We start from the raw sequence: 16,429 nt of genomic DNA on the forward strand, positions 1-16,429 counted from the left end.
AAATATCTGGGCACCATGGCCCACCAAATTGACACACAAAATTAATCATCACACCATCCTAACCTCACCAACAAAATGAGGGTATTAGATGGTATAGTAAATTTTATGGCCTCAGTTCTCACCCCTGCAGTGTTTTCCTTTCAACAACAAGACCCCAAGCTCTTCCCTTTGCTCCCTAGAGATGGCAAGGGTCTTTTCCTGTGGTTATAGCAAATCAAGTTCCCTGAAGTCATCTGGTCTTTTTGAAGCACCTTGGAAACCACATATCTGATGTTTCTTCTCACTCTCACAGATCTGAGTCCTAACCACAAATATAAATCCTGCACATTTCCCCACCCCTGGAAACAGGACATAAGCCATAGGGGACAGGGTGGCTGCCCAGCCATTAAACAGCTCAGGAAGCCTTATTAGAAGGACTTAATAATTCCCTAGCAATGTAATCAAAGCAAAGTGCTGAAGAATCGTTGACATGAACCTCCTTAATGTTCCTGTGGCTTTGACTTTTAATGGCTTATTGCCCTCTCTTCTAATCTGTTTTCCGTTCAGCCCGATCTCTTGTTGGCTTCTGTTCCTTTTAATATCTTCTCTGTATCCCAACTTTCTGCCTGGAATTTTCCATTTTTGGCCTCTTCTCCTTTGACATGCTTATATAACTGTTTAGTTTGGTGACTTATTCCCTTAGCTCCTCTCTGGACAAGATGATTTTCCTAAACTTCTTTACGTCCTGCAGCTCTCGAACTCATAATTTGGATTCTTGTTGCCTTTTAAAGTAATTATGTCAATCATTTTAAACTGAATTTTTCATTTTTCTACCTTCTTAGCTAATTTTCTTGTGGGAATTTATGTTAAGTAAAAATGCTGTTTGTCCTCAGGAAACTCACTTTTCTGTCCAGCTGAAAATGATCATATTAGATATTTTAACCATTAAGCTGCCTTCTATCTCTGAAGTTGGTTCTGTTGGAAGGATGATCTTGGGGTTAACAGTTATTGCAGAAACATTCAACAAACATGCTTCCTCTGTCACTCTTTCATAGGTGTGTGTATTGTGTTTAACCTGAGAATCATCTAATATTTTCAGAGTCAGGGGTTTCTTATTCTACCTACTTGCATTTTTCCTTTTTCACTTATTTTGATACTTTTTTGTTTTTCCTGCTTCACGTTCCAGGCTAAATTTTTCTTATTTCCATACAGTTTACAGGGACCAGGTGTAAAACATCCTTTCTGCAGGATCCCAAAAGCCTCTTAATATATGAGACTCTACTAGCATTGTGGGCTTCCCTCATAGCTCAGTTGATAAAGAATCTGTCTGCAATGCAGGAGACCTTGATTTGATTCCTGGGTCAGGAAGATCCTCTGGAGAAGGGATAGGCTGCCCACTCCAGTATTCTTGGGCTTCCCTTGTGGTTCAGCTGGTAAAGAATCTGCCTGCAATGCGGGGGACCTGGGTTCAATCCCCGGGTTAGGAAGATCCCCTGGAGAAGCAAAGGCTACCCACTACAGTATTCTGGCCTGAAGACAGTCCATGGGGTCACAAAGAGTCAGACACTACTGAGTGATTTTCACTTTCACTTGCACCACTAGCATCGTAACTCATTATCCCAGATACACCATTGGAGTGAAGAAATAGCCAACTTAATTATGAAATATTCATAGTAGTTAGTATTTTAATACCATCCTTTAAAATTAGCTTTGTATGTTTCATAATGTATATATCAATATATCTGGAAACATATGGAAAGTAGTCTATGTCTGTATTAGGTATGCTTGCTCAGAAGTTCCTTGTTGTTTGGAATAGTGTGATCAAGAAAGGAGTTTGGAGGCCAGATGTTTGCTTTAAAAAATTCTAAATTTATATTAATATAGATAAAAGTAGTATCAGTTCAGTTCAGTCACTCAGTCGTGTCCGATTCTTTGCGACCCCATGAATCACAGCACGCCAGGCCTCCCTGCCCGTCACCAACTCCCGGAGTTTACCCAAACTCATGTCCATCGAGTCAGTGATGCCATCCAGCCATCTCATCCTCTGTCATCCCCTTCTCCTCCTGCCTTCAATCCTTCCCAGCATCAGGGTCTTTTCCAGTGAGTCAACTCTTCGCATGAGGTGGTCAAAGTATTGGAGTTTCAGCTTCAACATATACTCTCATATTAATATAAAACCTAATGATCTTAGGCTTTGTAAACTCATTATTATTGACCATTACCCTTGTTAATATGCTCCTTTATGTGTAAAATCATTCTTGTTCTTGTATTAGAGTTCTGTGATTGTAGGCAGCAGAAACTTAACTCTGACCCACTTAGACAATGATACTGAAAATAGCACTGAGTGACATACAAAGTCAAGGGAGAGACTGGGCGATCTGGCCTCCTAGGAAAGGGCTGTGGCATCCCTGGACCTCCAGAGCAGCTTCACCTGGAGCAGCATCACTTGGGCTAATCCTTAGAGCTCCGACTTTGGGTGACTTGCTCTGGTTACCTCGCTGCCTGACTGTCTCCACTCAAGATTCACGTTTCCAAGAGAAAATCTGAATAATCTGTCATGGGTCCCATAATGTATCCTAATGAACTTCTCAGCATCCTTCTCCATATATTTCCTGTGGAATGTGGAGGGACGGCCCTTTCCTGTCATCCGTATCTATAAATTCAAATACCAGGGCATGACTGCTTGCTAAAAAATGCCAATTCTAGTGACAGCATCTTTTCTTTATCTCCAGAAAGAAGAAATAACTATCAAATGATTAGTCTGTCACTTTCTTGCCAGAGCAGAACTTTAGATATCTTACCGAATCATGTTTATTTTCTACCCCTTTTAGATTTTGCTTAAATGACATTTGAATTCTTATAGAATCTTTATGAAGTTGGAAAAAATGTTTACTGAGGGGAAAATAGAATTTTTGATTTTTCATAAATCATTAGAAACTGTTAAAATAAATTTTAATGGATTTATAATAAATTTTAAAGTAAATTTCTTAAAATCCATTTACTCTTCCTACTTATAGAAATAAATTACTGTACTCGGATACTGTCATAAAAGTCAAGCTTAGTTATTTCTGCCTTTAATTCATAGGAAAAGACAAGATGAAATGTTTAGATTAACATTTAATTTTTCTAGAAGCTAAAATACTTAGAGAGAGATGTGCATTTTGGAGAAATGTGTGTTAAATGTTTATTCCCTTCCTCACATCATCCGTTAGAAATATTCAAGACAACCTTCAATTTCAGATTAGTTCATCTTCTCTGAATTTCAAAAACAATTTCATGAGGATATATTTTCTGTCAAATAAAATTTTTAAAGGCAAAATTTGAAGGCTTAGGTACAGATCCTATTTAGGACAAGATCCCACTTACTACATCAGTAGAGGAAGTCCTTGAGGGACAGAATTAATGTAGAACCAAAACATACTGCTTAGCCCTCAGCTCAAGTATATTTCCACCAGTGAAATGCTCTTTTGACTGAATATGACCTTTGAATTTTCATGACCTTTGAATTTGATACCTCATCTTGGAGGTATCAGATATATCCAGTTTTAAACCTCAATTAGTGTCTTTGTTCTACTTGACTTATAAGGTCAACAGCCAGAGCCTAAAACAAATGTGACACCCAGCAGGTAATTTTCAGAGAAAGGATGTCAGGAAGTTAAAGTTCACAATTTGGGACTAACAGAAGAAGAGAGCGATAGGATGAGATGGTTGGATGGCATCACCGACTCAATGGACATGAGTTGCAGCAAACTCCAGGAAATAGTGAAGGACAGGGAAGCCTGGCGTGCTGCAGTCCATGGGGTCGCAAAGTGTTGGACATGACTTAGCAAATGAAACAACATCAAGTCCAGAGTGAGGTCGAGGGAAGAAGCATCGTGCAGCCAGAGGAGCAGAAGTATGAGCCGTGAGGGGGAGACTATACTCTGGATTTTCTTAAGAGCCAGTTATGATTGTATCTAACCAGGTAGAATTAATGGGATGACAAGATTGAAATATTTCGTTAAACCTCCTCATTGTAATCTTTCTGTATATAGTCTCTCTGAAGGAAAATAACTGATCCTATTGATGCTGTTGGTTTAAATATTAATAGATGTGATGGACTGGCCGAAAGTTCATTCAGGTTTTCTTATAACAGCTTACGGAAAAACCTGAGTGAACTTTTTGGCCAACCCCAATAATTTATTTGAAACTTCCAGTCAGGTGTGATTTGTCCCAAGATGATAGATGGAAAATAATTTTATTTGCATTCACAAGTCACCTGCTATGTGTATGCCACCATATGAAACAATCCAATTCACTAGAATTTAGTAGTGGGCTGCTGCTGCTGCTGCTGCTAAGTCGCTTCAGTCATGTCTGACTCTGTGTGACCCCATAGACGGCAGCCCCCCAGGCTCCTCTGTCCCTGGGATTCTCCAGGCAAGAATACTGGAGTGGCTTGCCATTTCCTTTTCCAATGCATGCATGCATGCTAAGTCGCTTCAGTTGTGTCTGACTCTGTGCGACCCCATGGACAGCAGCCCACCAGGCTCCTCTGTCCACGAGATTCTCTAGGCAAGAATACTGGAGTGGGTTTCCATTTCCTTCTTCATTAGTAGTGAGAGGAAGGAGCAAAGGGAGCCTACCATTCAAATCACAACCACGTGCAAAAATATGCAATACAGACAAATAGTTTAAAATCTAGAAAGTCAAGGTTGTAGAGATTAGTATAATCTGGAGCAGATGAAGTCAACGTGGGGGAATTTAAGCTTGACATGGGGGGTTAAGTTTGAATAGGTTTGGATATAAGAAATAGAAAATAGGAGGACCATTGTATGTCTTGGATATGCAGACATCCTGAGTTCAGATGCCTTAAGGTGAAGTTTAAGTCCAGTGACAGCTGTAAGAGAATCAAATTTGTTTGTAAGCAGATTTATTGCAGTTGAAATCTTCTTAACCTGAGTAATGAATGCAAGAAGTAAGTCTCGTCTCTTCCTTCCAGGCGTGTCTGCTCAGCTCACCAGTACCTGGCACCGTCGGAACACATCTGTAGGAACACCGTTTTGGATGGCTCCTGAGGTTGGATAGAGTTTTTTTGAGGGAGACACATGGCATGTTTGATCCTTTCTGAGTTTCGTTTTTGTGCTCGCTGTAGCTCCATATGTGTGCTAGAATCTACTAGAAGAAAATGTCAATTGTGTTGTCTTTATGTGAGATATTTGCGTGTGTGAGGAGTGACATGGGAGATGATAAATGGGCTGTGAGCGAATATATGAATACATGAAAGACTGAATGAATAAGTCAGATGAGGTAGAGAGAAACTACAGTGGAATAGCACAGGTTTGAATTGCAGGTCCACTTACCTGCAAATTTTTGTCAATAAATATAGTACCTGTATTTTCATTTTACAATTTTTCTTTTTTTATTGAAGTATAGGTGATATACAATGTTGTGTTTCTGCTGTATAGCAAAGTGATTCAGTTATACATATATATGTTCTTTTTCATTATAGGTTATTACAAGGTATTGAGTATAATTCCCCATGCTGTATAGTAGAATCTTATGGTTTATTTCTTTTATACATAGTAGTTTGTATCTACTAATCCCCAATCTCATTTTACAGATCTTCAAATTAACTAAGTGTGGGGGAAAGTTTGTGTTTAATCAGAGCTCACAATGTGTGGATTCAAAAGAACCAGGGTTTGAGTCCTGGTTCTATCCAAACTGTTTCAGGTTCCTGCCCTTGGGTGAGTCATATATCAGTGTCTCTGTTTTTGAGGCAGAGATAGCAGTACGTGGATTTTCAACTGTCAGGAGATTGGAACCCTTAACCCATGTGTTGCTCAGGGGTGAGCTGTACTAGCAACCTTACGTTTTCATTAAATATACTTTTTATTGGAATATAATTGCATTATAATGCTGTGCTTCTGCTGTACAACGAAGTGAATTAGCTGTATGTATACATATACATATACCTACCTCTTGAGCCTCCCTCCAACCCCCGCTTCCCCATTCCCAACCCTCTAGGTCATCACAGAGTGCCCAGCTGAGCTCCCTGTACTATACGATAGGTTCTCATTAGTTATTTATTTTGTACAAAGTAGTGTACATGTCAATCCCAAGCTCCCAGTTCATCCCACCTTACATATGCCCCGCTGTGTCCACATGTCCCTTCTCTAAGTCTGCATCTCTATTCCTGCCCTGAAAATAGGTTCATCTGTACCACTTTTCTAGATTCCACATACATGCATTAATATCTTTCTGACTTACTTCACTCTATGTGACAGACCCTAGGTCTATCACATCTCAAAAGATGACCCAACTTCGTTCCTCTTAATGGCTAATATTCCATTGTATGGGCTTCTCCAGTATCTCAGTGGTAAAGAATCTGCCTACAATGCACTAGATACAGGAGACCGGGGTTCGATCCCTGGGTCCAGAAGATCCCCTGGAGGAGGGCATGGCAACCCACTCCAGTATTCTTGCCTGGAGAATCCCATGGACAGAGGTGCCTGGCGGCCGTGGTCCATGGGGTCGCAAAGAGTTGGACATGACTGAGTGACTGAACACATAGTACATAGCATATTCCATTGTATATATGTACCTCATCTTCTTTATGCATTCTTCTGTCAGTTGACATCTAGGTTGCACATATCTCTGTTAATGATATTTAGATTTTGTTTTTAAGTTGGATAGAAATATAAAAGTGCCTTTTTTGTTGTTCAGTTGCTCAGTTTTGTCTGACTCTTTGCAACCCCACGGATTGCAACATCCCAGACTTATCTGCTCTTTACCATCTCCCAGAGTCTGCTTAAACTCATGTCCATTGAGTCAGTGATATCATCCAACCATCTCATCCTCTGTCATCCCGTTCTCCTTCTGTCTTCAGTCTTTCCCAGCATCAGGGTATTTTCTAATGAGGTGGCTCTTCATATCAGGTGGCCAAAGTATTGGAGTTTCAGCTTCAGCATCAGTCCTTCCAATGAATATTCAGGGTTGATTTCCTTTAGGATTGACTGGTTTGATCTCCTTGCTGTCCAAGGGACTCTCGAGTCTTCTCTAGCACCGCAGTTCAAAAGCATGAATTCTTTGGTGCTTAGGGTTTTTTATCGTCCAGTTCTCACATCCATAAATGACTACTGGAAAACCATAGCCTTGACTATACGGACCTTTGTCGGCAAAATAATCATCTCTGCTTTTTAATATGCTGTCTAGGTTTGTCATTGTTTTTCATCCAAGGAGCAAGTGTCTTTTAATTTCATGGCTGCAGTTACCATCTGCAGTGATTTTGGAGCCTAAGAAAATAAAGTCTCTCACTGTTTTCCATTCTTTCCCCATCTATTTGCCATGAAGTGGTGGGACCAGATGCCGTGATCTTCATTTTTTGAATGTTGAGTTTTCAGCCGGCTTTTTCACTCTCCTCTTTCACTTTCATCAAGAGGCTGTTTAAATTCCTCTTTGCTTTCTGCCATAAGGGTAGTGTCATCTGCATATCTGAGGTTATTGATATTTCTCCCCTCAGTCTTGATTCCAGCTTGTACTTCATTCAGCGCAGCATTTCACATGATATAGTCTGCATATACGTTAAATAAGCAAGGTGACAATATACAGTCTTGACTTTATTTAAAATCAGATGCAGGCTTTTAACCTATATTTATAGTAGGTCGTATGTTGAGTGTCTCTGCTTAGGGCCAATCACACCTCAGAAGATTTTTTTCAGCATCACCTGTGGGAAGATGTAGAAAACCTGCTAAAATAGTTGAGGAAAAGTTTTCTAGAGTCACATCTTTTCTCCACAGTCACTTTAATGTTAATGCTTTTAATCCTTTTAGTTATATTTATCAGTAAAGAACATTTATGTTTGAAAACTCGGCCATCTTTGGGAAAAGCTCTGCTATTTGCCTACATCTTTCTAGGGAGTGACAGGAAGAGAAGTAATTTAAATACTACATTAATATCGCAAAATCATAGAATTTAATTTGTTGGAGGATTAAGTCCTGGTGTGCTGTTCCTATTTTGATACTAATTCAATTACTACTTGAAAAAAAAGATAAAATGTAAGTGTAATGTAAAATATGGAGAAAGGATAAATTATCTTAAGAAACTTTTAAAATAAAACATGTGTAGACTGTATAGTCATATAAGCAAAAACAAAATTGAATAAAAGAATTTCAAATGTGGGTTTTTTTCTTCAATTCTGATATATTACTAGTGTTTTAAAAGCTTGTGAAAAGTTTAAAAATGAGAAGTTAATAACATCTAGCTGTAATACCAAGCTTTACATCTTATCTACATATATGAATAATTTCTTTAATAAATACTATAACTATATGATTTCTATTAAGTAATTAATAGTCTAGTTTTATATTTTTAATATATTAATTTATAGTAACAAAGCCATTATTATATTTTAAGTTTGTCATTTAGTAAAAACAATTTTGATTAGTAGATCTTGGAACCACTCTATGAGTAAAGGTAATATTTTTATCTAAAATATAACTATCAGAGTAACAAATGAGTTAATAATTAAAATTGATACTACTTACTGTGCAATTATTAGACAGTCATTTTACTGATAAGTCATTTACTATTAATAAGCCTACTGTAGCACAAACATGGTTTGAAACTGCTTTCCTGCTCAGCCAACCAATAATATATAAAAGAGAAAGGTTCATTGTGGTCTTTTCAAATTATCCTATAAATATATGTTTAACATTTTGTGCATATTATATTCATTTCTCTGTAATAAGCATTTGCCACCTTTTGAATGATTGGCAATACTTCAGTAAATTTCCACTTACCTAGAATTTTTGAAGAATGTATTTTGAATAATCAACTATCTAGTTAATGACATCACATAAATACCAGCTCTACGTTATTCACATCTAATTTCTAAGAATTAGAAAACAACAAGGTAAACAAGGTTGTTTAAATCAATTGTAAATTGGAAAGTGGCATTCTTGATTTGACATCCTTTTCAATTAAATTCTAGACCAAAGGTAGCATTTGTTGATTATGTAAAGCCATCCTTCCCAGAGTATGTGTGTTTCATGGTGAAGGGGAGACAGTGGCTGTGATAGGTGACCATGTAACTTATTGTACAAGCCAGGACAATTTGGAGAGTGAACCAGGAAGGTATTTATAAAGAGTCTAGGGAAGTGAGCATAAACTAAGAATGTCATGGGTACAGTTCAGTTCAGTTCAGTCGCTCAGTCATGTCCGACTCTTTGCAACCCTATGAACTGCAGCACGCCGGGCCTCCCTGTCTATCACCAACTCCCAGAGTCTACCCAAACCCATGTCCATCAAGTCAATGATGCCATCCAACCATCTCATCCTCTGTCGTCCCCTTCTCCTCCTGCCCCTAATCCTACCCAGCATTAGGGTCTTTTCTAATGAGTCAACTCTTCACACCACATGAGGTGGCCAAAGTATTGGAGTTTCAGCTTCAACATCAGCCCTTCCAATGAACACCCAGGATTGATCTCCTTCAGGATGGATTGACTGGATCTCCTTGCAGTCCAAGGGACTCTCAAGAGTCTTCTCCAACACCACAGTTCAAAAGCATCAATTCTTCGGCGCTCAGCTTTCTTCACCGTCCAACTCTCACATCCATACATGACCACTGGAAAAACCATAGCCTTGACTAGACGGACTTTTGTTGGCAAAGTAATGTCTCTGCTTTTAAATATGCTGTCTAGGTTGGCCATAACCTTCCTTCCAAGGAGTAAGCGTCTTTTAATTTCATGGCTGCAGTCACTATCAGCAGTGATTTTGGAGCCCAAAAAAATAAAGTCTGACACTGTTTCCACTGTTTCCCCATCTATTTCCCATGAAGTGATGGGACCAGATGCCATGATCTTAGTTTTCTGAACGTTGAGCTTTAAGCCAACTTTTTCACTCTCCTCTTTCACTTTCATCAAGAGGCTCTTTAGTTCTTCACTTTCTGCCATAGGAGTGGTGTCTTCTGCATATCTGAGGTTATTGATATTTCTCCCGGCAATCTTGATTCCAGCTTGTGGTTCTTCCAGCCCAGCGTTTCTCATGATGTACTCTGCATATAAGTTAAATAAGCAGGGTGACAATATACAGCCTTGACGTACTCCTTTTCCTATTTGGAACCAGTCTGTTGTTCCATGTCCAGTTCTAACTGTTGCTTCCTGACCTGCATACAGGTTTCTCAAGAAACAGGTCAGATGGTCTGGGATTCCCATCTCTTTCAGAATTTTTCACAGTTTATTGTGATCTACACAGTCAAAGGCTTTGGCATAGTCAATAAAGCAGAAATAGATGTTTTTCTGGAACTCTCTTGCTTTTTCGATGATCCAGTGGATATTGGCAATTCGATCTCTGGTTCCTCTGCCTTTTCTAAAACCAGCTTGAACATCTGGAAGTTCACAGTTCACGTATTGCTGAAGCCTGGCTTGGAGAATTTTGAGCATTACTTTACTAGCATGTGAGATGAGTGCAATTGTGTGGTAGTTTGAGCATTCTTTAGCATTGTCTTTCTTTGGGATTGGAACGAAAACTGACCTTTTCCAGTCCTGTGGCCACTGCTGAGTTTTCCAAATTTGCTGGCATATTGAGTGCAGCACTTTCACAGCATCATCTTTGAGGATTTGAAATAGCTCAACTGGAATTCCATCACCTCCACTAGCTTTGTTCATAGTGATGCTTTCTAAGGCCCACTTGACTTCACATTCCAGCATGTCTGGCTCTAGGTGAGTGATTACACCATCATGATTATCTGGGTCATGAAGATCTTTTTTGTACAGTTCTTCTGTGTATTCTTGTCATGGGTACATTGGGACATAAATCCACCCACTGTGCCAACATAGGGATGTTTTAATGTGTTAAATTTGATGTTAAGTGGAGTCAGAAAGTTGAAACGCTATTCCAGACAGGATCTTAGATTTCTTTCATTTTGCATCTCATTTCATATTACTGTAGTTAAATGATAAGAAGTCTAACCTGCCCTCATCCCCAGATTATGTTTTATTTATCTTGTGAGTTGGCATTCACAACATGTGAAATTTTTTTCTTGTCCTTGAATGACATCCTGTGATTAGTGGAATTTTAAAAAACCTGATTGTAGCTTAACAGAGACATCACTTTGCCGACAAAGGTCAGTATAGTCAAAGCTATGGTTTTTCCAGTAGTCATGTATGGATGTGAGAACCGGACCATAAAGAAGGCTGAGTGCCGAAGAATCGATGCTTTTGAACTGTGGTGCTGCAGAAGACTCTTGAGAGTCCCTTGGACAGCAAGGAGATCAAACCAGTCAATCCTAAAGGAAATCAACCCTAAATATTCATTGGAAAGAGTGATGCTGAAGCTGAAGCTCCAATACTTTGGCCACCTGATGTGAAGAATCACTCCATTGGAAAAGACCCTGATGCTGGGAGAGATTGAAGGCAGGAGGAGAAGGGAGAGGCAAAGGATGAGATGGTTAGACAGCACCATCAACTTAATGGACATGAGTTTGAGCAAACTCCGGGAGATAGTAAAGGATAGGAACCCTGGTGTGCTGTAGTCCATGGGTTCGCAAAGAGTCAGACACAACTGAGCGACTAAACAACAAGATTTACTATCTAGTGTGCTCCCAGATAACTGCTAACATCTTATCAATGTTTATTTTTATCCAGTTATTTTTCTCTTGTTGATAGCATAAGCCTTTTTGTATTTCTCCACACTTGTCTCATTTCTGCCTTCAAGTTGTCAGAAAAGATGGAGGCCATATACATAGGCTTCCTACAAGCTTACTTTTCTTTGTATCCTTCAATTTTTGTTAAAGATGTGTTCTTTATCTTTGCCAAGATGAATGACTCCATTTACTAATCAAATGTTTATCAGATGACTATCATTGCACAAGTTTAAGCTGTATGTTTGATTCCACCCCTTCCCATTAGGTACACTTTTTCATTCCCCTTTCTGTTTTGCATTTTCAAAAATACTTTTTTTTTCCCCATAGACTTCTTCCCTTATTGTTTTCAATCCTGCTAAGATATTCTACATTCTTAGAATAAACTACCACTATTAATTATAATTTGGGGTTTTACCTCCCCATGTTAGTGCCTTGGCTGGGAGCTCTCAAAGCTCATCAGTTTGAACACTTACACATCATTCTAAGCATTTTCCTATGTGCTTATTGAAGTTGTAAGCTTCCTTTTTCTTTCATTTTCTACTAGGTGATTGCATGTGAACAGCAACTGGATACAACTTATGATGCCAGATGTGACACATGGTCTCTGGGGATCACGGCCATTGAGCTGGGGGATGGAGACCCTCCACTAGCTGACCTGCATCCCATGAGAGCACTCTTCAAAATACCCAGGTCAGAGGGCTCTCACGTGGGTCCAGTACCTGCCAATTTTCTCTCTTCCTCCAGCCACTGAATCCTTGCCAAGCTCTTCATGGAAATATCCAGATATATTTCCACAGGTTGGGAGCAGAGTGACCTGGAATATCATTCTGCTTCTTTCAAAACACTCTTTTTGTACCATAGTTTTATTTTCCCTGGTCTAAGTGCAAGAGCTTTCTCTTGGTATTGTGTGTGTGTGTGTGTTTTTTTATTTAGCAAGGATTTGAGGTTGGAAAACAGCACTTCCTGTCACTCTTGATTCACTCCCAGATTCGTCAGTGAGGCTCCCTGGTCCACAGTAATGTGCTCTGTTCCACTCTTATCAATCTAATGATTTTTTATTACTTGCTAAGACTTCCCTTTGTTTAGAGCTTTAAAATGATAGTATTAAGAAAGTTATAAGTAGAATTTTTTATAAAATAATAATGATTTTAAATATGTTAGTGTTTTGAATGTTAATATAAAACATCAAGCTTAGAAAAATAATCTTTTTGGAGCCAGGAAGGCACTTTCCTGTGTAGACACCTCCCCTTTTATGTGTGTTGTCAGATTTTCCCACTTGCTTATCACTAATTAAATGCTGTTTTATATATGTTTTGGTTAGTTCCTAGATATTTCAGAAAACTGACATGAAAAGACTGCCTATTTTTATTATACATGTATTATCTTTTAAAGATTTTCTTTTCAAAATATTATTTATTTTTTAATTTTGGTTGCATTGGATCTTCATTGCTGTGCACGGACTTTCTCTAATTGCAAAAAACAGGGGCTAGTCTCTAGTTGTGCTCAGGTTTCTCATTGTGGTGGCTTCTCTTATTGAGGAACATGGACTCTAGGGCATGTGGGTTTCAGAAGTTGCAGCTCGAGGACTCAGTAGTTGTGGTGCATGCATTAGTTGCTCTGCAGCATGTGGAATCTTCCTGGACCAGTGATGAAACTCATGTCCCTTGCATTGGCAGGTGGATTCTTATCCGCTATATGACCAGGGAAATCCTAAAGACTTTCTTATGGGTTTTGCCTGCTATCTTAATTTTAATGAAATGCACAGAGAGGGCCTATGGGAACATGGGTCCAGGGTGGAGAGGTGAGGTATGCTAAAATTTGTTCCCATACTCTCCATTAAATAAACTATGGGATCCTAATGCCTGCAGAACATTGAATCATATGTAAAAGCCCTGGTCAGGGGTGGTTCCAGTCCGAAAGAAATAATGCCAATATGACCTATTTATTTCCAAATAGGTCTATTGGAATATTTGATATGGAATTAAATTAGTGTAAAGCATTCAAATTTGTTTTTAACTTTACCTTGTAATTTTCTGTCCTGCCTGTATTTACTGAGTTATAATACCTTAAATATATATCATCCTTTCCATAACAATTTCAATGTATCTCTCAGGTCTTACTGTTTGTAAAATATATTGCTTATTAATAAGTGGGGCTTCCCAGGTAGCACTAGTAGTAAAGAACCTGCCTACCAATGCAGGAGATGTAAGAGATGCAGGTTCAATATATGAGTCAGAAGCTCTCTAGAGGAGGGCATGGCAACCCACTCCAGTATTCTTGCCTGGAGAATCCCGTAGACAGAGGAGCCTGGCAGGCTACGGTCCATAGGGTCACACAGAGTCAGATATGACTGAAGCACAGTAAGTGGGGAAATGAGATTACAGAAGAGCAGAAAACCTGCTCTGTATCAAGTCTAAGACATTTCACTAAATTTGAGGAAAACCAACAGAATCTGTATATCCTAATTCCTATTGTCATTCTGTTTGTAAGATGAAGCACTGTTTTTCTGGAGCTATTTAAATTATGGTTTAAATGAACATAGTTAGCCTAGGGTTATTACTCTTAATGATGATGCCTCATGAAAGAGGGATGCTACTGTTGATCTATATGGTACCTGTGAGCAAGGTACCTCTGGAAACTGTACCATCTCAGTTGTTTCTTATTCCTTGTACTGCCAGTATATCTTTAAAATACAGTTCTAAGAATACTGATGAAAGAAATAATAAGGTAAAAAGGGGGATCTGTAAAGCTACCTGGTTCTGAATGTTCTAAAATCATCAAAATCTTGCTCTACTTGAAGCAAACCAGTAAATCTCTTAAAAGAGAATTTTTCAGGAGAACAAGAAGCCAAGCAAAATTGTTGGAGAAAAGAATTACTTCTTTTAATGTGCAAATCAGCAATCTTCAAATAGTCCTAAGAATTGTAAAATGAGCTTTCACTGTGATCTAGTGGAGAGTAGCTGCACTTTTCTTTAATGAGCCTGTACAAACTGTACATTAATTTCATTTTAAGCTATTTAAGGAGTAACACACAGCTGAAGGCAAAGTATTTCCATTCCACTAATGAAAACAAAGAGCTGTTGGAATTAACATAAAGGGGTACTTCAGGAGATTCAACTATCATGGTTATCATGGTTGATCAGTGTTGCTTGATTACAGTTAGAGATCAGCCTCATTTTCAGATGATGTTCCTTTGTGTTCATGAACATCACAAAAAAGAAAAGATTTGTTCAGCTTAAAATGAAAGGAATTAATAACAGAATCTTGCAGTGGCATTCACAGCTTTATTGCCAATCATATTTTCCAGTTCCCTACTTTTGTAATCTTGTTTCTGGCCATCTACCCAGGTAACAACAGAACAAGTCATAAAGGCACTCTTCTATAAAGGCCTCTCTGCTAAGGTTTCTTGCATATTCTGAACAATCCTCCTTTCGGGTCACCTTTGTGTCTCCTGAATATCCCTCAGAGATTTTTGTAGGACTCAAAGTAAAAAATCTTTTCCCTAGGAGTCATTGTTTCTAATCAGCTAAGTATTTATGTTCTCCTCTAGGGCTCTCAGTTCAAAGCAAGAAGGTTCTTTCAAAGAAAAAAAGAAAGATCAGCTGGGAAAAAAAATGGGTATATTATGTGCTTTCAGAGAAGCAAGGAACCTGTCATTCCATATAAAGAATGATCAATAACTAATCTGTCTTTGAATTGGAAAATGATGGTAATGCTTGATTATACCTGGCAGGATTTGAATGCAGTGATGCATTAGTCTGTCCAGTCCTGCCTCTTAATTTTGTCCTGCCTGGCCAATGTATCTTATTTTTCTAGGAATCCACCTCCAAAACTGAGGCAACCTGAGATATGGTCAGCAGAATTCAATGACTTCATCAGCAAGTGAGTAACAATAGAGTCTTTTCTTTTTATTATGGTTTTTTTTTTTTTTTTTAAATTTTGATGTGGGCCATTCCAGGTGGCACTAGTGGTAAAGAACCCACTTGCCAATGCAGGAGACTTAAGAGACTCAGGTTCGATCCCAGAGTCAGGAAGATTCCCTGGAGGAGGGTATGGCAACCCACTTCAGTATTCTTGCCTGGAAATCCCGTGGACAGAGAGGCCTGGCAAGCTACAGTCCATAGGATCACATAGAGTCAGACAGGACTGAAGCGACTTAGCAGGCACACATTTTTAAAGTCCTTTTTGAACTTGTTACAATATTGCTTCTGTTCTGTGTTTTGTTTTGTTTTTTTTTTTGGCCAGGAAGCATGTGGGATCTTAGCTTCTCCACCAGGGATCGAACCCACACACTCTGCATTTGAAGACAAATTTAACCATTGGACCACCAGGAGAGTCCTTAGAGTCTTTTAGAGGAGTCAAAGAGATTCCATCTTGCTGTGACTTTGAGATGGGCCTTTTATAACTATTCCTCCAAGCTTCTGACTTGCCTCTTTATCTATTAAACAGCCCTAAAGGTTCCCATGGTCTTCATCAAAACAAGCATTTTTAGTGTCTTCTGAATGTTCAGTGAACTTATTATTGTTTCGATAATGATCTCAGGGTCACATTCATTCACTTATCGATGACTGTGCTTCTGCAGATGTTGCATCACCCATGAATGTGTTCTTTTGTCCACCTGCCTTTTGCAGTCTTTCCCATAGCATCTCCCACCTTCTCACCCATCATGTGTTCAGTCAGTTATTTAGCCCTTCAGTTATCTGCATCACTAATTCTCATCACAGCCAGGGAGTTTTCGTTGTACTTGGTAAGTCAGATAATCATACAGATAAAATCTTAGATATTTGAAATTCACTTTTAATTTGACAGATATTTAGTATAAATGCAGTG

General features: G+C 38.8%; 1 protein-coding gene across 1 annotated transcript in view; it reads left to right on the top strand.

Moving 5' to 3' along the window:
• Positions 1 to 16,429, top strand: part of MYO3A (myosin IIIA) — a 171,400-nt gene that overhangs the window by 45,213 nt on the left and 109,758 nt on the right. Inside the window, exons 7-9 of the mRNA XM_081552969.1 lie at positions 4,958 to 5,034; positions 12,144 to 12,289; positions 15,416 to 15,481. Of these exons, the coding sequence (XP_081409095.1) occupies positions 4,958 to 5,034; positions 12,144 to 12,289; positions 15,416 to 15,481 (289 nt within the window). The remainder of the gene's footprint in view (positions 1 to 4,957; positions 5,035 to 12,143; positions 12,290 to 15,415; positions 15,482 to 16,429) is intronic.

Source organism: Giraffa tippelskirchi, chromosome 13, assembly GCF_054371585.1.
Source record: "Giraffa tippelskirchi isolate mGirTip1 chromosome 13, T2T-mGirTip1v1.2.pri, whole genome shotgun sequence".
In the NCBI taxonomy this organism is placed as follows: domain Eukaryota; kingdom Metazoa; phylum Chordata; class Mammalia; order Artiodactyla; family Giraffidae; genus Giraffa; species Giraffa tippelskirchi.